We start from the raw sequence: 21943 nt of genomic DNA, 5'->3' as shown, positions 1-21943 counted from the left end.
TCCTCAATCTTTTATAATTTAAAGAAAAAAAATAAAGCATTAAAAATTTTTTAATTTTTATTGGCCGCACTGAGTGTGTGGGATCTCAGTTCCCCAAACAGGGATCGAACCCTCGCCCCCTGCAGTGGAATCGCGTTTTCTTAACCACTGGACCACCCGGCAAGTCCCTCATTCCTCAACCTCGAGGTAAGAATGGCAATGCCTGCCCTGCCGGTAAGGCGTGTAGACCTAACAAGGACTTGAGTAATGAAACTGTTTAGTGCTCATTTGAAAATATTCTCTTGTTCCTGATCAAGTTAACATTTTGATCCCAATAAGCAAATGGCACCTACGTGCCAGCTGTCACAGCCTTCATAGGCCCGAGGTTGGTAATCAAAACCAAAAAGATGTACCTTCGCAGGGGTGGGGAGCACACAGAATGCCAGACATATTGATAAACTTCCCACATCAAGCCAGGGATCTGTGACCTACCTTTACTTTACCTATTAGAGTGTCTCGATCGTTACCAGTTTGGCTGAAACACTTAGATATTAAATATGGAAGGGACACGGGCTGGGAAAAGTAAGTACGATTGCTACAATATCCTGACCAAGTGGACTCTTGAAGGGGGAAGACACCCAGGATTGTTTTATCTGAGGACACGAGGAGAGGACCAAATTTCAGCTAAGTCAAAAAAACAGAGGACCAGAAATTCTGTTGATTAGCCTAACCTGATGTTACATCTGAGGGCTTTTTATCCTAAGTATCAGTGAAGGTAGGGGTGGTTGAAAAATTGACGACAGGCATAACCAAGGGGTCAGCATGATCAAAGACAGAAAAAGGTTTTGGGTGACATATGCAACAGGTAGAGAGATTACCTACTTTTGCCAAAGTCTGAGAAATCCTAATCATTGAATTGTCCTTCCAAGCCTGGGAGGTCAGAAATACAGAGAAGACAAAAGAAATCATTCTGGTAACCTAACACGTTATATATTTAAGTAACTTGCCTTCTGAAGAATTTTACTTAACCAAAGCCAACACTGCAGCAGTCTTGTTCACCTTATTTTCTTTCTCACAACTTAAGATCTTCTAGGGGTTCACTTGCCCACTCGGAGAAGTCAGCGTCGGGAGTCTGGAACCAGCTGAGGTTTGGATGATGATCTGGGGTGCGGTTTCCCTTCTGCAGCACAAGCTCTATTTCCTGTCACGTTCCTCAGAAGGTCCAGTCCACTGAGGATTGAGCTGGTCTTCTGGATGTTTATCCTTTCAAGATTTCAGTCTAGAGGTTCATCGTCTCCTCCTTTAAGAGCTCCCTAGGGGCTTCCCTGGTGGCACAGTGGTTGAGAATCCGCCTGCCGATGCAGGGTACACGGGTTCGTGCCCCGGTCCGGGAAGATCCCACATGCCGCAGAGTGGCTGGGCCCGTGAGCCATGGCCGCTGAGCCTGCGTGTCCGGAGCCTGCGCTCCGCAATGGGAGAGGCCACAACAGTGAGAGGCCCGCATACCACAAAAACAAAAAACAAAAACAACAGAGAAAAAAAAAAAAAAAAAGAGCTCCCTAAAGGGGTTTTGCTACAAGTCCAAAGTTGGGGATCCAAATGCAGCAGAACCCAGCCATTCCCAGGAGTCCCGTAACTGTCTCCTGGTAGTAGGAGCTGCAAGCCCGGCTGCAGCTTCCCTTCCATCAGGGAGCAAGGCTCTCTGTCCATGTGAGAGTTCAAAACCCAAATGTTTAATAGAAGGCTGAGAAGTCTATGCCTTTTTCTTGGACACCTTATAGCCTTGTTCGACCAACAAGTTCACAGCCAAAACTGTATGTTGGTCTGAGATGTCCTTTGTCTTACTAGCAATCAAAGATCATCCATATACTGGAGCAGGGCTCCCACGTTTAGTTGAAGTTCCCTCAAATCTTTTGCCAGGATTTCTCCAAATATTGTGGGCAAATTTTTAGATCACCTTCTGCAGGGTCCCTTTGGGAATGCCTGCAGGCTATTCTTTTGGCGGTTGGAGCAATAGAGCCTGCAGTGCGCAAGCTCGCTCTGGTGGTACTTTCATGTCCATTTGTCCAGGTGCAAAAATAACCCTGGTATTTAGTTAGTATAGAAAGCTGCTTCAGGAAATCCCCTGGTGGTCCAGAGGTTAGGTCCTTGGCACTTTCACTGCCAAGGGCCCGGGTTCAATCCCTGATTGGGGAACTAAGATCCCGCAAACCAGGTGACCACCACCACTAACAACAACATAGAAAGCGGCTTCGGATGAGGCTTCCCCATCTGACAGTCTAGCAGCTGGAGACCAGGCTTTTTCCAGTTTTCTCCAGACACCTCAGTTACAAATACAGTCTCAAAAGAAAGTTTAGAAAGCTGGATACTTAAAACAGAGTAAGTGGGGGACTTCCTTGGTGGCGCAGTGGTTAAGAATCCACCTGCCAATACAGGGGACATGGGTTCGATCCCTGGTCCGGGAAGATCCCACGTGTTGCAGAGCAACTAAGCCCGTGCGCCACAACTACTGAGCCTGCGCTCTAGGGCCCGCGTGCTGCAACTACTGAGCCACTGTGCTGCAACTACTGAAGCCAGCGCGCCTAGAGCCCGTGCTCCGCAACAAGAGATGCCACCGCCATGAGAAGCCCGCGCACCGCAACGAAGAGTAGCCCCGGCTCACCACATCTAGAGAAAGCCCACGTGCAGCAACAAAGACCCAACGCAGCCCCAAATAATAATAAAACAGTAAGTGGCCCCCGTACTGATCAGAAAGTCCAAAAGTTGATTTCCTACTGTCCTAGTCATGTGGGGTTCTGGATGCGAGGTGCTGATGGACTTGGCAGGATTTAGGGGAGCCCCTGGGTCCCTATCATTCTCAGTTGTTTACCTTCTTCCAGAGCCTTCCTTAGGATGGCACAGTCTCTTTTCCAGGGTCCCTCCTGTTTGGAATATGCACCGTGGTGGAAATCCCACTGTTGATTGCCCAGTTCGAGTAGAAGCTCAGGGCCTCCTACCTTTTGCCAAGTCCCTTGTAGGGTCCTCAACTTGGTCCGGCTCTTCCCTGTGTAAGGCAGCCGCCAGCAGAGTGGCCTCCGTTGTTTCATTCTCTCGTTCCCTTTTCTCCTGAGCCTGGTCCCTGCCATTAGAGGCTGAAGGCAATCTCCACAGGTTGAGACTAAGCATTCCAAGAGCACCTTCTGTTTCTTCTGTATATTGGTGGGCGGGGGGTGGGGTGGGGAGCTGACCAATAAAAGTCATATTAACCATATTTAAATTCTCTGGGGCCTCAGAGTCTGTGTAATGCCTCTAAGCTTTAGAGACCCATACTAGAAATTCTGAAAGAGCCTCATTTGGGTTCCCTTTTACCTCCTGTACTTTATTCAAGCTTCTTTGGGCATCCCTCTTTGAAATCCCGCAAGAACACCGTCTCAATAATACTCGAGTTTTGGCCTATCCCCGACATTCACATCCCAATTAGGATCCCCTGTTGATACAGCCATGCTCACAGCATCCCCTACCGCCTGCCAGGGGTGTCTATATGAAGCACATCTGCCTCCTCCCGAGCTTTCTCCGGCACCATTCTGTTTTTCTGAAGTGAGAAGGGTATTTAATAGATTTTGAACATCTGCCCAGGTCGGGTTTGGAGTTTAAAAAAAAAAAAATCGATGAGAAAAGGTATTTCCATTCCCTTTGGGTCATCTCTGGAAGTTGGCACAGTGCTCTTACAATTAAATAAATCCGGAGACGGCTTAAAGATGGCGGAAGAGTAAGACGCGGAGATCTCCTTCCTCCTCACAGAGACATCAGAAATACATCTACACGTGGAACTTCTCCTATAGAACACCCACCGAACGCTGGCAGAAGACCTCAGACCTCCAAAAAGGCAAGAAACTCCCCCACGTACCTGGGTAGGGCAACAGGAAAATGAATAAACAGAGACAGAAGAATAGGGACGGGACCTACGCCAGTGGGAGGGAGCCGTGAAGGAGGAAAGACTCCCACACACTAGAGGCCCCTTCGCGGGCGGAGACTGCGGGCGCCGGAGGGGGAAGCTCCGGAGCCGCGGAGGACAGCTCAGCCACAGGGGTGCGGAGGGCAAAGCGGAGAGATTCCCGCAGAGGATCGGTGCCGACCGGCGCTCACCAGCCCGAGAGGCTTGTCTGCTCACCTGCCGGGGCGGGCGGGGCCGGGAGCTGAGGCTCGGGCTTCAGTCGGATCCCAGGGAAAGGTCTGGAGTTGGCAGAGTGAAGACAGCTTGAAGGGGGCTAGTGCGCCACGGCTGGCCGGGAGGGAGTTCGGGAGAAGTCTGGAGCTGCCGAAGAGGCAAGAGACCTTTTCCTCCCTCTTTGCTTCCTGGGCGTGAGGAGAGGGGATTAAGTGCGCCGCTTGAAGGAGCCCCAGGGGCGGGCGCGGGGCTGCCGAAGAGACAAGAGACTTTTTCTTGCCTCTTTGCTTCCTCGGGTGTGAGGTCAGGGGATTAAGAGCACCGTGTAGAGGAACTCCAGAAACGGGCGCGAGCCGCGTCTGTCGGCACGGACAGTAGAGACGGGTGTCGGACGCTAAGGTTGCTGCTGCCACCACCAAGAGGCCTGTGTGCGAGCGCAGGTCACTCTCCACACCGGCCCTCCCGGGAGCCCGTGCAGTCCGCCACTGCCGGGGTCCCAGGATCCAAGGACAGCTTCCCCGGGAGAACACGCGGCGCGCCTTGGGCCTGTGCAGCGTCACGCCGGCCTCTGCCGCCGCGGACTCGCCCCGCCCCCGTGCCACTCCCTCCCCCCAGCCTGAGTGAGCTGGAGCCCCCGAATCAACTGCTCCTTTAACATCGTCCTGTCTGAGCGAAGGGCAGTCGCCCTCGGACAACCTACACGCAGAGGCGGGACCAAGTCCAAAGCTGAACCCCAGGAGCTGTGCGAACAGAGAGGAGAGGGGGAGGTCTCTCCCAGCAGCCTCAGAAGCGGCGGATTAAAGCTCCACAATCAACTTTAAGTGCCCTGCAGCTGTTGAAAACCTGAATAGACAACGAATCATCCCAAGTTGAGGAGGTGGACTTTGGGAGCAAGATATACTATTATTTTCCCTTTTTTTTCTTTTTGTGAGTGTGTATGTGTGTGCTGCTGTGTGAGATTTTGTCTGTATAGCTTTGCTTTCACCATTTGTCCTAGGGTTAGACCGACCCATTTTTCTGTTTTTTTTTTTTTTTAAAGGAAATTTTTCTTCTTATTAATTATTTTTTATTTTAATAACTATACTTTATACTACTCTGTCTTCTCCCTTTCTTTCTTCCTTTCTTCCTTCCTTTCTTCCCTCCTTCCCTCCTTTCTCCCTTCCTTCCCCCCTTCTTTCCTCCCTTCCTCTCTTCCTTCCTCCCTTTCTTCCTCTGCACCTTCCTTCCTTCCTTTCTTGCTTCCTTCCTTCATTTCTTCCTTCCTTCCCTCCCTCCCTCCTTCCTTCCTTTTCTTTCCTTTCTATTTATTCTACCTTTTATTTTGAGCCGTGTGGATTAAAGGTTCTTGGCGCCCCGGCCAGGCACCAGGGCGGTGTCCCTGAGGTGGGAGAACCAACCTCAAGACACTAGTCCACAAGAGAGCTCCCAGCTCCACGTAATATCAGACGGCGAAAATCTCCCAGAGATCTCCATCTCAACACCAAGACCCAGCTTCAATCAAGGACCAGCAAAGAACAGTGCTGGACACCCTATCCCCAACAAAGAGCAAGACAGGTCTACAGCCCCATCCATTAGCAGAGAGGCTGCCTAAAATCATAATAAGGTAACCAACATCCCCAAACACACCACCAGACGAGGACCTGCCCATCAGAAAGACAAGATCCAGCCTCATCCACCAGAACAGAGGCACTAGCCCCCCCAACCAGGGAATCTACTCAACCCACTGAACCAACCTTAGCCACTGGGGACAGCCACCAAAAACAACAGGAACTACGAACCTGCAGCGTGCAAAAAGGAGACCCCAAACACAGTAAGATAAGCGAAATGAGAAGACAGAAAAACACACAACAGATGAAGGAGCAAGATAAAAACACACCAGACCTAACAGATGAAGAGGTAATAGCCAATCTACCTGAAAGAGAATTTAGAATAATGATGGTGAAGATGATGCAAAATCTTGTAAATAGAATAGACAATTTGCAAGAAACAGTTAACAGGGACCTAGAAGAAATAAAGAGGAAGCAAGAAACGATGAGCAACACAATAAATGAAATTAAAAATACTCTAGATGGGATCAATAGCAGAATAACTGAGGCAGAAGGACGGATAAGTGACCTGGAAGATAAAATAGTGGAAATAACTACTGCAGAGCAGAAGAAAGAAAAAAGAATGAAAAGAACTGAGGACAGTCTCAGAGACCTCTGGGACAACATTAAACGCACCAACATTCGAATTATAGGGGTCCCAGAAGAAGAAGAGAAAAAGAAAGGGACTGAGAAAATATTTGAAGAGATTATAGTTGAAAACTTCCCTAATATAGGAAAGGAAATAATCAATCAAGTCCAGGAAGCACAGAGAGTTCCATACAGGATAAACCCAAAGAGAAACACGCCAAGACACATAATAATCAAACTGTCAAAAATTAAATACAAAGAAAACATATTAAAAGCAGCAAGGGAAAAACAACAAATAACACACAAGGGAATCCCCATAAGATTAACATCTGATCTTTCAGCAGAAACTCTACAAGCCAGAAGGGAGTGGCAGGACATATTTAAAGTGATGAAGGAAAAAAACCTACAACCAAGATGACTCTACCCAGCAAGGATCTCATTCAGATTTGATGGAGAAATTAAAACCTTTACAGACAAGCAAAAGCTGAGAGAGTTCAGCACCACCAAACCAGCTCTGCAACAAATCCTAAAGGAACTTCTCTAGGCAAGAAACACAAGAGAAGGAAAAGACCTACAAGAACAACCCGAAACAATTAAGTAAATGGTAATAGGAACATACATATCGATAATTACCTTAAATGTAAATGGATTAAATGCTCCCACCAAACGACACAGACTGGCTGAATGGATACAAAAACAAGACCCATATATATGCTGTCTACAAGAGACCCACTTCAGACCTAGGGACACATACAGACTGAAAGTAAGGGGATGGAAAAAGACATTGCATGCAAATGGAAATCAGAAGAAAGCTGGAGGAGCAATTCTCATATCAGACAAAATAGACTTTAAAATAAAGACTATTACAAGAGACAAAGAAGGACACTACATAATGATCAAGGGATCGATCCATGAAGAAGATATAACAATTGTAAATATTTATGCACCCAACATAGGAGCACCTCAATACATAAGGCAAATACTAACAGCCTTAAAAGGGGAAATCGACAGTAACACAATTATAATGGGGGACTTCAACACCCCACTTTCACCAATGGACAGATCATCCAAAATGAAAATAAATAAGGAAACACAAGCTTTAAATGATACATTACACAAGATGGACTTAATTGATATTTATAGGACATTCCATCCAAAAACAACAGAATACACATTTTTCTCAAGTGCTCATGGAACATTCTCCAGGATTGATCATATATTGGGTCACAAATCTAGCCCTGGCAAATTTAAGAAAATTGAAATCGTATCAAGTATCTTTTCCGACCACAACGCTATGAGACTAGATATCAATTATAGGAAAAGATCTGTAAAAAATACAAACACATGGAGGCTAAACAATACACTACTTAATAACGAAGTGATCACTGAAGAAATCAAAGAGGAAATCAAAAAATACTTAGAAACAAATGACAATGGAGACACGACGACCCAAAACCTATGGGATACAGCAAAAGCAGTTCTAAGAGGCAAGTTTATAGCAATACAATCATACCTTAAGAAACAGGAAACATCTCGAATAAACAACCTAACTTTGCACTTAAAGCAATTAGAGAAAGAAGAACAAAAAAACCTCAAATTTAGCAGAAGGAAAGAAATCATAAAGATCAGATCAGAAATAAATGAAAAAGAAGTGAAGGAAACAATAGCAAAGATCAATAAAACTAAAAGCTGGTTCTTTGAGAAGATAAATAAAATTGATAAACCATTAGCCAGACTCATCAAGAATAAAAGGGAGAAGACTCAAATCAATAGAATTAGAAATGAAAAAGGAGATGTAACAACTGACACTGCAGAAATACAAAAGATTATTAGAGATTACTACAAGCAACTGTATGCCAATAAAATGGACAACCTGGAAGAAATGGACAAATTCTTAGAAATGCACAACCTGCCGAGACTGAACCAGGAAGAAATAGAAAATTTGAACAGACCAATCACAAGCACTGAAATTGAAACTGTGATTAAAAATCTTCCAGCAAACAAAAGCCCAGGACCAGATGGCTTCACAGGCGAATTCTATCAAACATTTAGAGAAGAGCTAACACCTATCCTTCTCAAACTCTTCCAACAGATAGCAGAGGGAGGAACACTCCCAAACTCATTCTATGAGGCCAACATCACCCTGATACCAAAACCAGACAAAGACGTCACAAAGAAAGAAAACTACAGGCCAATATCACTGATGAACATAGATGCAAAAATCCTCAACAAAATATTAGCAAACAGAATCCAACAGCACATTAAAAGGATCATACACCATGATCAAGTGGGGTTTATCCCAGGAATGCAAGGATTCTTCAATATACGCAAATCAATCAACGTGATACACCATATCAACAAACTGAAGGAGAAAAACCATATGATCATCTCAATAGATGCAGAGAAAGCTTTTGACAAAATTCAACACTCATTTATGATAAAAACCTTGCAGAAAGTAGGCATACAGGGAACTTTCCTCAACATAATAAAGGCCATATATGACAAACCCACAGCTAGCATCGTTCTCAATGGTGAAAAACTGCAACCATTTCCACTAAGATCAGGAACAAGACAAGGTTGCCCACTCTCACCACTCTTATTCAACATAGTTTTGGAAGTTCTAGCCACAGCAATCAGAGAAGAAAAAGAAATAAAAGGAATCCAAATAGGAAAAGAAGAAGTAAAGCTGTCACTGTTTGCAGATGACATGATACTATACATAGAGAATCCTAAGGATGCTACCAGAAAACTACTAGAGCTAATCAATGAATTTGGTAAAGTTGCAGGATACAAAATTAATGCACAGAAATCTCTGGCATTCTTATACACTAATGATGAAAAATCTGAGAGTGAAATTAAGAAAACACTCCCATTTACCATTGCAACAAAAAGAATAAAATATCTAGGAATAAACCTACCTAAGGAGACAAAAGACTTGTATGCAGAAAACTATAAGACACTTATGAAAGAAATTAAAGATGACACAAATAGGTGGAGAAATATACCATGTTCTTGGATTGGAAGAATCAACATTGTGAAAATGACTATACTACCCAAAGCAATCTACCGATTCAATGCAATCCCTATCAAATTACCACTGGCATTTTTTACAGAACTAGAACAAAAAATTTCACAATTTGTATGGAAACACAAAAGACCCCGAATAGCCAAAGCAATCTTGAGAACGAGAAATGGAGCTGGAGGAATCAGGCTCCCTGACTTCAGACTCTACTACAAGGCTACAGTAATCAAGACAATATGGTACTGGCACAAAAACAGAAATATAGATCAATGGAACAGGATAGAGAGCCCAGAGATAAACCCACACACATTTGGTCACCTTATCTTTGATAAAGGAGGGAAGGATATACAGTGGAGAAAAGACAGCCTCTTCAATAAGTGGTGCTGGGAAAACTGGACAGCTACATGTAAAAGTATGAAATTAGAACACTCCCTAACACCACACACAAAAATAAACTCAAAATGGGTTAAAGACCTAAATGTAAGGCCAGACACTATCAAACTCTTAGAGGAAAACATAGGCAGAACACTATATGACATAAATCACAGCAAGATCCTTTTTGACCCATCTCCTAGAGAAATGGAAATAAAAACACAAATAAACAAATGGGACCTAATGAAACTTAAAAGCTTTTGCACAGCAAAGGATACCATAAACAAGACCAAAAGACAACCCTCAGAATGGGAGAAAATATTTGCAAATGAAGCAACTGACAAAGGATTAATTTCCAAAATTTATAAGCAACTCATGCAGCTCAATAACAAAAAAACAAACAACCCAATCCAAAAATGGGCAGAAGAACTAAATAGACATTTCTCCAAAGAAGATATACAGATTGCTAACAAACACATGAAAGAATGCTCAACCTCATTAATCATTAGAGAAATGCAAATCAAAACTACAATGAGATATCATCTCACACCGGTCAGATTGGCCATCATCAAAAACTCTAGAAACAATAAATGCTGGAGAGGGTGTGGAGAAAAGGGAACCCTCTTGCACTGCTGGTGGGAATGTAAATTGATACAGCCGCTATGGAGAACAGTATGGAGGTTCCTTAAAAAACTACAAATAGAACTACCATACGACCCAGCAATCCCACTACTGGGCATATACCCTAAGAAAACCATAATTCAGAAAGACTCATGTACCAAAATGTTCATTGCAGCTCTATTTACAGTAGCCAGGACATGGAAGCAACCTAAGTGTCCATCAACAGATGAATGGATAAAGAAGATGTGGCACATATATACAATGGAATATTACTCAGCCATAAAAAGAAATGAAACTGAGTTATTTATAATGAGGTGGATGGACCTGGAGTCTGTCATACAGAGTGAAGTAAGTCAGAAGGAGAAAAACAAATACCGTATGCTAACACATATATATGGACTCTAAGGGAAAAAAATATCATGAAGAGATTAGTGGTAGGACGGGAATAAAACACAGACTTACTCGAGCATGGACTTGAGGATATGGGGAGGGGGAAGGGTGGGCTGAGACGAAGTGAGAGAGTGGCAGGGACATATACACACTATCAAATGTAAATTAGATAGCTAGTGGGAAGCTGCTGCATAGCACAGGGAGATCACCTCTGTGCTTTGTGACCACCTAGAGGGGTGGGATAGGGAGGGTGGGAGAGAGGGTGATGCAAGAGGGAAGAGATATGGGAACATATGTATATGTATAACTGATTCAGTTTGTTGTAAAGGAAAAACTAGCACACTATTGTAAAACAATTATACTCCAATAAAGATGTTATAAAAATAAATAAATAAATAAATAAATAAATAAATAAATCTGAAGTTGAAAGTGGGAGTGGATCCAGATCAACCCCATCGGCTGCCCAGTCTCAGCATTCACACCCCCAGTGGGGACTTGCCTTGGTAGATCCTGCCCCACCTGAGTTTGGGTAGCTCCCTGGCCAAATCCTGCAGCCGGTGTGAGAAGGGGGAGATCACTCCTATTTCTCGACCCTCAGAGACAAGAAGGGCCCAAGCTGGAGGCTGTGGCTCAGACAGTGGAAACGAAAGAGCAACAGCCCCCACGATATAGGGGTCGACAGCAAATCATCCTCCTTTTAAATAGGATTAAGCAAAACAGGTTTCCTTGCCTTCCCTTCCCGTTGGACCACAACCTTACATCTTCTTTGCATAGGTTTATTCTGATACAATCATTGTATCTACAGGTACTTCATCCCGTGTTTTTTCTCATTTATGAAATGAATCTAGTTGCAGAATTATATTGTAAATTCAGGATCCACTTACAGGCCATTTTGCTCAGGAGACTAGAGAATATTATGGCCATGCAGTGTTACCAAAAAATACCATCACTTTTCCATGGATTCATAACTGAAAGTCTCCCAATTTTGGAAAGTACAGCCTAGAGGGCTTCAAGGGGGAACTGAATTAACCTTCTCATTTTGAAGGGGCTTTGCTTCCAGGTGGTCACAATAATGAGATCTTTCTAAGGGCCCTTGCTACCATCACCAAGCTCAATCCCCAGCAGTCAGTGCTTAACAATGGAAACAAGCAGACACAGAAGGACACAAACAAGACCAAAACAAGACCAACAACAAAAACCCCGGGCCGCTAACCCAGGTAGCGTACCTCAGCACCTGTATGTAACCTTTTATACTGTCTGCCAGAATCCCTCCAGGTAGGCAGGCCCCCAGCCCACGATCTGGTCAGGATTATCCGACAATTGAAGCACAGTTGGATTTCTTTAACGCAGTTACTCACCCACAAGACGTCTTCCAAACCCCAAACCGTCTGCTGCATAATGAAACATCGGTGGCACCTGGCAGGGGAAACTTGGGGACGGTCCTAGAACAAATGGACCAGGCAGCTGCTTGGACCTGTCCACAAGCTCTCTGTACTGGCCAGGGGCCAACAAGCTCCAAGCAAAAGGTCCATCTGGGCTTCCCCTCCCGCCTCGCTTGCCAAACTTTACCCAAACAGGTTTATCTTGCCCGTCGCACAGCAAGCCAAACGCTGAGACGCCAAGGTTTGGGGCAAAGAGTGGGTTTATTCCAGCTGAGAGGGGAGAAAGAGAGAGGGAAGAGAGAGGGAAGAGAGGGGGAGAGAGGGGGAGAGAGGGGAGAGGGAGGGGAGAGGGAGGGGAGAGGGAGGAGAGAGAGGGGAGAGAGAGGGGAGAGAGCGGGGAGAGAGCGGGGAGAGAGCGGGGAGAGAGCGGGGAGAGAGCGGGGAGAGAGCGGGGAGAGAGCGGGGAGAGAGCGGGGAGAGAGGGGAACAAGCCTCACACCTCAAACTTGCCTCTGGGAAAGCGAGTGGCTCAGGGTATTTATAGGATGGCAAATAAAGAAGCAGGGCGCGTGAGGGGTGGGGCTTGTGGGGAAAGGTGATTGGAAAAAGGTGCAGGAATCATCCTTCTGCGCAGGCGTAACTAAGCTACAGGCTTCTGCACACGTGAAAGGTCACAGAGCGTACATCCACGTGTGCCCCGCTGGAGGGTGGGTGATCCTATCCAGCCTTAACTGGCTCAGCTGAGACTCCCGAGATCCCGGACAGTAACTAGGGCAAAACATCTTGTTCAGGCTACGTGCTGTTTGGGGGACATGCAAGGGTTAAAACGACCTCCATTACCGGAGGCAGGTGGAATGGATTTAACTCATCATCCCGCACCGTTTCAAAACCATTGCATCTTGTGTCTGTAAAGAGCAAGGCAACCTCTTCTCACGTCTGTGGTCCGGTTGCCGAGTGTTCCCACGTGGAACAGAGTTAGTGGCATCCCTAACTGGCTTAGGCCCGGGGACTGGGACTGCACCGCCAGCATGTTTAGCTTAGATGTGTCAGGTGCCTCCCAAGTTATCCCTGCTCACCTCCACCCCCAAACTGGGGTCACTGTCAGACCACATGGCTGCTCCACGGTGAGGGCAGGAGGTGGGAGCAGATAAGGGAGAACCCCCAATATCCCCAGTGATTCCTTTGCCTGAACACACACCCTCGTGCTGGCAGCCAGGCCAAGTGCTGGGAACGACCTTGTTCTCTGCATCCTCCCACAAACCTGGCACAGAAACACAACCGATGTTCAGCAAACGTGGTATGAATTATCGACCTACATTGACCCACCTGGTCTCATCTGATTTGTGCATCACTGTGGTACTGCTGGGAGCTGTATTTCTATCACACCCATTTCACAGAGGGAACGGAGCCGAGCCAAGCAGACGAATCAAGGTAACGACAAAGTCGCCCAACATCTCTTTGCCCCGAGCCTGAGGCTCTTCCTGCCGTAACACTGTGAATGGTGTGCCCCAGGCGGGAACAACAAAGGCGCACATGAACTGTATCATTTCTAAAACCTTTTTAGAGAGTCTTATTTTACTTTTATACTGTCTCTAAAGCTGAGAATAACAGAGGAAACGCTCATATTTATCCAAATTTGGATATATGAGTTACATGTTTTAGCTCCCTGGATTTTTTTTTTTTTGAGAAAGTTTGGTGCAAATTACTTGAAATCAATGTTAAAACTCTATCAGGTGATGAAATGTGAATCACAAACTACTCCTGTCAAAAATGTTTATATTGTAAAAAAGAATGTGTGTATATACATGTATAATTGAATCACTTTGCTGTACAGCAGAAATTAACACAACATTTTAAGTCAACTATACTCCAACAACAACGAAAACAAGTTTTTCTAATGCTTATATTATATTGAGTCAAAGCCTAATTTCAGTTTACAGGAAATGAGACACATTTGGGATATTAGTCACTCTACAAGACAGCTGGCCTGGTCTCTTCAAAAAGTCAATGTCACAGGAAAGAAGTTCCAGGTTGGAAGAGACTCAAGTGATAACCCCTAACAGTGCTTAAACCCTGACTGGATCTTTGTTTAAATTAATGGAGCAACTAGGGAAGTTGGAGCACAGATTGAATATGAACTTAATTTTATTAAGTGTAATGGTAGAATTGCAACTATGTAGAAGAATATTCTTATTTTTAGGAGCTGCGTGCTGAAGTATTTCGGGGTGAGGTGTCTTGATGCCTGCAACTCATTTTCAAATGGTTTGACAGTTTTGTATATACAGACATGGAGTAAATGTGGCAAAATGTTAACAGTTGTTAGATCTAGGTAGAGAGCAGCCGGGTGTTTGTCATTTTTTTCAACTCTGTATTTTGAAAATTTTCACAAAGTTAGGGGGAGATCTTAGATTTTTTTTTTTTTTTTTTGTGGTACGCGGGCCTCTCACTGCTGTGGCCTCTCCCGCTGCGGAGCACAGGCTCCGGACGCGCAGGCTCAGCGGCCATGACCCACGGGCCCAGCCGCTCCGCGGCACGTGGGAGATCTTAGATTTTTCCATTTGTATCATCACTTTTAAAATGCTCTGTAGGGCTTCCCTGGTGGCGCAGTGGTTGAGAATCCGCCTGCCGATGCAGGGGTCACGGGTTCGTGCCCTGGTCCGGGAAGATCCCACATGCCGCGGAGCAACTAAGCCCGTGAGCCATGGCCGCTGGGCCTGCGCGTCCGGAGCCTGTGCTCCGCAACGGGAGAGGCCATAGCAGTGAGAGGCCCGCATACCGCAAAAAATAAATAAATAAAATGCTCTGTCCTGGTGGGCATATACGTCTTTTAGGCAGGGTTCTCCAAATATGGTCTCTGGACCATCAGTATGAGAATCACAAAAGAAAATATACGAATGGCCACGAGCACATGAAAAGAAGTTCACATCGGTCGTCAAGAAAGTGCAAATGAAAACCACACTGAGATACCACTGCACATCCACTAGAATGTCTAAACGTGAAAAGGCTGGCAACACCAAATGCTGATGCTGTGGGGCTACTGGAACTCTGGTATGTTACTGGCGGGACTGTAAAATGGTGCAGCTACTTTGGAAAACAGTTTGGCAGTTTCTTACAAATTAAACACATCCTTACCATACAACCCAGTTAATCCTACTCCGAGGTACTCAAGAAAATTGACAGCCTACGTCCACACACAGACTGATACTCGAATGTCCACGGCATTGTATTCATAAAAGCTCCAAACTGGAGACAACCGCAATATCACCGACTAGATAGGATACCTGCTGCCGCCTTGTGGCCGTTTCTCAAAACAGCAGCTTTAAACCCAGTGCTAAGGGTCACTTGATATTCAAAATAATTGCAGGCCTGGACAGGACACCTGCCCTCAAAAACAATTCTTGGGTCGTAAATCGAGGGAAAAAACTCAAGAGACACGCACGCTTCAAAACGACAATTTCAAGAGGCATATTTTGCGCACACTTTGTCTTCTCTTTCTTTCTCTTGTGATAAATAAAAGGGCATGGAAAAATGCTCAACATCAGGAATGAATAAAGCCATGCAAATGCAGTCGACAAAAACTTTCACCGACTAGATCGTGATCTGTCCCTACAAAGAAAGGAACTACTACCAATACCTGCGGCAACCTGAACAAGTCTTTAACACCTTGTGCTAAGCTAAAGAAGCAGACACAAAAGAGTACGTTTAACTACTATTCTATTCTGTGAAATCCTACAACAAGCTAATCTGTAGACACAGAATGCAAATGTGCCTGGGGCTGCAGATCAGGGAGAACACTGACCACCAAGGGACACGAGGGAACTATCTGGAGTCCTGGAACTACTCCACAGTAGTGACACGGGGGCCAACAGCTGTCAAAAGGTGCTCTTGAGACGGGTGCATTTTCTTCTGTGCAAATTATATACCTCCGTGAAGCTGACAAAATAGCTACACACTTTTTTTCTTCCTGGTGGCAATATCAATATGGGCTCTTTTAGATAGCGTTTCTCAAAATGTGGTTTGCAGACTATCTGCATCAGAATCACCAGAAAAGCCGGTAAAAACCTGACTTGGGGGTCACTCCCTGTGTCCAATCTCAGGATGAGGTGTGTGCTTCAAACAGGTGACTCCTCCACAAACGACGTGTCCACCCACAGCTGTAACCTCGGAGGCCGCTGTGAGCTGCTGGGCCAGCCTGCATCACAGGCAGTTCTCCAAAGCTCCACAAAGCAAACCGGTGCTGGTGGCAACGTGACGAGTGTGGATTTCAAACAAGAGCAGTTGGCAGTGCCTGGTGCAAAAAGAAACTAGAAAAATTACTCACAGGGATTCCATGCAGGCCAACCTGCTGTGTAGCTTTTCCAGCTTCCATTTAGTAGAAAGGGAAAGACACGCTCTGAAGGTGAGGTGAGGCTGAAACTTGCGAAAATGTACCTCGGTGAAAGACATAATTACAGGTTATAAGAAAAGGCAGTCACAGGGATGCTTCCTGAAGCTTGTAGTTCTCGAACCAGGCGGCACATCAGAATCTTTTGGACCTTGTAAAAAATATAATTTCTCTTTTTATCGTAGTACATGAATATGGGTATTTTTAAAAAGTGAATATGGTTTTATGTTAATAGTACTAAAGGCGGTATATTAAAAAAAAAAAAAAAAAGAAGAAAAACCCCTCACTACTCCTGTAACCTCACTCCCGTTCCTTGGAGACAGGCATTTAACGTTTTTTAACCTTGGGTATTGAGCTTGATGAGTTTTTACGTAGGTACCCAGTCCCACCCAGATCAAGATCTAGAGCATTCCAGCACCCCTGAGTATTCCCTGGTACCCCTGCCCAGTTAATACTCCTCCTCCCAGACCAAGATAACTACTGTCCTGATTTCTATCAGCATCAAATTAGTTTTAAGGCAAACACTTTAAAAGAGTTTTGCCATTTCTTCTAGTATTTGTCTCCATATTTCTAAATAATAAGTGCACACTTCTATTCCTTGGTTTGCCAACTTGGGACAGTAACCAGGAGCTTCCTACTTCAGTAGGTCAAAGGTCACTCTCTTACTCCCCTTCCTCACCAACTGAAGCTGAAAAACTCTCACATTTCCAGGCCCGTCATCACACCTCCCACGCTGGGCACCTGGCTCTTTTAAGCTCCACAGGTGATTCTAAACGGCACCGAGCCCAGAGGTCCCAAGCCGGTGGCACTGAAGCTGACGTTAAACCAGCCTGACGCCACCAGACACGGACGTTCCCCGAGAAGGGCTTTGCAACAAGTTCAGCCTGAACATGTCATCAAGCTCTGGGCTTCATCTGTAGCTGGAATAAGAAGAAAGCCATGAGAAACACCAGAGTGCGTCTAAGATTTTTATTGCGTGTCCGGTGTGCTCTTAGGGCTCTCCACCCCTTTCTCCCAGGCAGCCATACACTCTGTACAAGCTCTTAGTTCAAATGGACCAGTAAAGGTTTCTCTGAGGAGCTCGGACACCTGGTCTGCCTTTAAAGAGGAAGGCTGGTTTGCACAGGATCGGCTCCACGACCCGAGGCAGGTACAGTCAGTCTCCTGTCCTTTGCAGAAGTCTCTCCAGGCTGGAGGCTAAGCAAACCCCCCACCATGCTGCCGCAGCCTCCAGGCCGGGGCCCCTTCACTGAACCTCAGTGGGAGACACCTTCAGGCTGGGGTCCTCGCAGCCCTGGCAGGAAGAGCAGCCTCCCGCCTCCCCACATTTCTGATCTCCTTTCTCCCTCGGACCCCAAGCTACGCGGTGGCTTCGCCGGCCAGGAGGGGGCGTGTCCTCCCTGTGTCCTCCCATCAGCTGGCCGGATGCCCCCCGCCAGTCACCGCAAAGAACCTTACTCTCTGCCAACCCCTGGGGTGCGGCCAGGACCCTCCTTCCTCTCTCCTCCCGGGTGGCCACTTCTCGCGCACCGCGCTCCGGATGCTGTCGTCGGCGTTCCCGGCCGCCTGGAAGTGGCCTTTGTAGCAATGATGTCATCGCTGCCAAATCCCAGCGCCACGAAATGGGAGACTCACTTCACGGGCTCGATGAGAAGCCAGGTTGGGACCACCTGGGACCCTTCATCCTTTCTGTCCCTCTAGGCCTGAGAGGGTGCACGCCTGTGACGAGGCAGCCAAGTGCGAGAAGGCGAAGTGGCCGTTTTAATGAGGGAGAAGCTGAGGCTCAGAAGGAAAAACCCAAAACCAAAAGACCCCACAGGCTCACGGGACAAATCCGCTTCGGCAGCTGGGCACCCAAATGGGCGCTCAGCCGCGGGGCCGCAGAAGGTCTGCTTCCCCGCGGATGCGATCTCCCTGCGCCGGGAGTCGCTCGCTCCCTGCTTCGCCGAGGCAGGGCCACCGAGCAGAGCGCGGAGACCTGGAGGCCTGGGCCCGGGGAGGAGGCTGCCCCAGCTCGCAGCCTCCCCCAGCAGGCTCAGGGCGGGCAGAACCCAAGTCACTTGGTCCCCTTGGCGCAGACCCAGGGTCTGGGGGAGGCGCAGTCCGAAGCCACGAACTTGCCTCCCTCCAGGCCCCCGCAGTCGAGATCGGGCTCTTGCCGGTCTTCCTCCGGGAGTCTGGGGAAGGGCGAGAGGAAGGGGAGGTACTCAGGCTGACGGGCCCTCCCAGCCTTTGTGCCCGCTGCCTGGGTACCGCTGGGATGGAGCCCGGGGGTCTGCAAAGAGCTCTGAGGCACGAGTTATGATGATGTGCCCCGCCTCTTGCCCCAGGGAGTCAGCTGTGTGGCTCCGGGCAAACCACCAAACCTCTCTGAGCAGCATTCCCCTTATCCATAGAACATGGTGACAGTCCTTCTTGGGTGAATGTGTGGGACCCAAACAAGGGATGGGGTGATGAGGACTAAATGAAACCACCAAGGGACATCCCAGGCTGGGGGTGGTGCAGGGGCGTGAACCTGGCGACACGTGGAGGGGAAGGCCTCCAGCCCCTTTGGCGCCTGCTGTGGTATCACGTGGGTCACACTGGGGGCCCAGTGCTAGCGTGTTGGGGACAGAGGGGCCGCCCACCCAGGCCCACGGTCACTCACAGCTGGGGTGGCAGAGGGGTCCCATCGATCCAGTGCCAGCCCTGGGGGCCTCGTCGGGCCCCCACCCAGGAGTACTTGGTGACTGGGTATCTGCTCAGGAAGTCCTGAGAGAGAGAAAAGCAGCTGGGCATTCTTCCCGGGCCACTGATAATGGCTCACCTGGGGCCTCCGTCCCCCTACCCCACCCCCATCCCAGGTTTCTGCACGTTCCCAGTTCCACAAGCTAGAGAAGCGACTCATCTCTCCCCAAACACCAGGAATTGGGAAGCTGTATTAGATTCTTGCTGGTTGACAGGAACTGTGCTCAGGACTGAGGGCCAGAAATGGGGGCAATCCCGTCTCAGCCCCCCCCAAGGGAGACAGGATGTGATCGCCCATCCCCACGAGCAACGCACCATGGGTACTGAGCGGACAGAGAAACGAGCCAGCTCAGAGAAGAGGGGGTGGAGGGCATGAGCAAAGCTGGGAGCCTACAAAGCAATCCAGGTGACCAACAGCAAGTAGCCTCACTGGGCAGGAGAAGAGTGTTAGGGTTGATTAGGCTGCAGAGGTGGCCAGGGAGCAGATGGTCAACAATACAATCGCCAGCAAGAGCATAAACTACATTGCATCCATTCCGAAAGTATTATGAAGACCATTCAAAATAAGGGTGAGTATGAAGTCCCTGGGGCAACATGGGGAAAAGTTATAGTACATGAAGGGTTATGATAAGTGAAAAAGCTGAATGAAAGTTGTGGCATGGACTTCCCTGGTGGCACAGTGGTTAAGAATCCGCCTGCCGATGCAGGAGACATGGGTTCGATCCCTGGCCCGGGAAGATCCTACATGCCGCGGAGCAACTAAGCCCGTGCACCACAACTACTGAGCCTGCGCTCTAGAGCCCGTGAGCCACAATTACTGAGCCCGCGTGCCACACACAACTACTGAAGCCTTTGCGCCTAGAGCCCGTGCTCCACAACAAGAGAAGCCACTGCAGTGAGAAGCCCGCGCACCGCAACGAAGAGCAGCCCCCCGCTCGCCGCAACTAGAGAAAGCCCGCGTGCAGCGAAGACCCAACGCAGCCAAAAATAAAATAAATAAAAATAAAATAAACTTATTCAAAATAAATAAAAACAAAGTTGTGGCATGATTCTAAGAATGAAAAAATGTGTACGCACATGGGCGCAGACACACAAGGAACAACAAAAACCAAAACAAGTATGTTAGAGAGCTAGCGGAGATGTTTTTTTCTTTTAAATAATTGTCCTCAGCATCATGTTATTTTTAGCAATGAATTAAAGCAAAAAATTGTATTTAAAAATTTTCAACTTGGAAAAAGATGTTTCAATATTGTAAGTCCTGGTGCAGGGGACTGGTGGATAGAGGTGGGGACAGCCGTCCACACCAGCCCAGTCTTCCCAGAACATAATCTGTGCTACAGAAAGAGTGGTAACACAGTTCTTATTGCTTGGATGGGTACTTCCACTTTGGGGAAGAAATCCAAGAACAGAAAGGGGAGGAAATGAACTTTCGCAAAATTATCACACTGCTATTTATAAAGAAAAAATGGAAACCACACAAATGCTCAGCAGTCAGGAAATAACTAGGCAGATTATGGGATATCAACATGATGGAAAATTACAGTGCTGTTAAAGATGATGAGCACACAGAAGATGCACTTACGCAAGAAAAGGTAAATACAAAATCACGCCGAGTAGAAGAAAGCAGACCACGCCAGCAAGCCCACGCCGAGCAGCGTACGTTCGCATTAGTGATGAGAAGTGACATAAATTTGATGTATGTTCAGTCCTTCCCTAGAAAAGTGTTTATGTTGACAGAGACAAAACCTCTATATTTAACCCTGGGGATGAGAAAGCAAGCACCAAGTGATGCCCACCCCCTTGGCGACACTCCTATTTGTCCTTGAGGTCTCAGTTTAAAGGTCACTTCCTGTAGAGACACCATCCTGAGCCCCTCCCCTGGGCTGCCACAACCTTCACAGTCTAGAGCATGGTGTGCTGCATTTGACTGGCTTGCTTCCTTGTCAGTTTCCTGTATCAGACAGTGAACTTGGTGAGGACCGGGTGCCTCTGCCCTATTCACCGTTGACCACAACAGCCCAGCACATAGTAGACCAACCCAACAAAACTGGCCCCCCTCCCCCGTGTCACTGCCAATAACCAGCAAGGGCCACAGGTAACAATCGGGCTGTCAGGCCAGCCCCGCTCCCAGAGGGGTTGGTGCAGACCATCTCCCCCTTCAAGGGAACGTCAGCCAGTCAACAGCTGGGAGAAGAGCCAGAAGGAACCTCCGGACTGAAGGGCGCCAACCTTACCCCTTCTGAAATCCCAAAGACCAGACTGCATAAGGCACACGTACAGCCTCTCCTGGGCTGGTCATTTCCTCTCTGGCTGGACTCCACAGGCTGGGGCCCTTGGGCAGGGTTGGGTGGGAGCTTTGGAAGGGATGAGAAGGAACCTGGGCTGGGTCTGAGCTGTGAGTCAGAGGGCAGAGCAGCCCCAAGCATCTCACTGCCATGGCTGCAGCAGACTCAGGGCTCCCGCTGGCCAGCCCTGACCTCCTGGCAGCAATCAGCTGCCTGATCGGGAAGACACACCGGAGCTTGGAGCTCCTGCCAGGGCCGAGAAGGGGGCTGTCACTGCAGAGTAGAACTTTGGAGCTAGGCCACCCCATATTCAAATTCTGGTCCTGTGACTTGCAAGCTAAGTGACCCTAGTTAAGTTACCTGAACTTTCAGAGCTTCAGTATGGTCCTCTGTAAAATGGGGGGATGTTCTGTGTACAAAGCCACGGGCATGTAGTACACACTCATTAAATGAGGCGCCT

At 47.4% G+C, this 21943-nt stretch overlaps 1 protein-coding gene across 4 annotated transcripts in view; it reads right to left on the bottom strand.

Moving 5' to 3' along the window:
- Positions 1 to 21943, bottom strand: part of KLRG2 (killer cell lectin like receptor G2) — a 42981-nt gene that overhangs the window by 7957 nt on the left and 13081 nt on the right. The window contains exons 4-5 of one of the 4 annotated variants that reach the window (XM_059074934.2): positions 19119 to 19222; positions 17461 to 18648 (exon numbers count right to left, since the gene is read on the bottom strand). The exons of 1 other annotated variant lie outside the window; for it this stretch is intronic. In XM_059074934.2, the coding sequence (XP_058930917.1) occupies positions 18528 to 18648; positions 19119 to 19222 (225 nt within the window). In that variant the 3' untranslated portion in view covers positions 17461 to 18527. Of the gene's footprint in view, positions 1 to 16344; positions 16376 to 17460; positions 18649 to 19118; positions 19223 to 21943 lie in introns of those variants that run through there. 2 more of the 4 variants (XM_067042029.1, XM_067042028.1) reach the window with 2 other exon arrangements.

Source organism: Kogia breviceps, chromosome 9 (assembly GCF_026419965.1).
Source record: "Kogia breviceps isolate mKogBre1 chromosome 9, mKogBre1 haplotype 1, whole genome shotgun sequence".
Classification (NCBI taxonomy): Eukaryota; Metazoa; Chordata; class Mammalia; order Artiodactyla; family Physeteridae; genus Kogia; species Kogia breviceps.
This window is presented reverse-complemented; position numbering and strand designations above follow the sequence as displayed.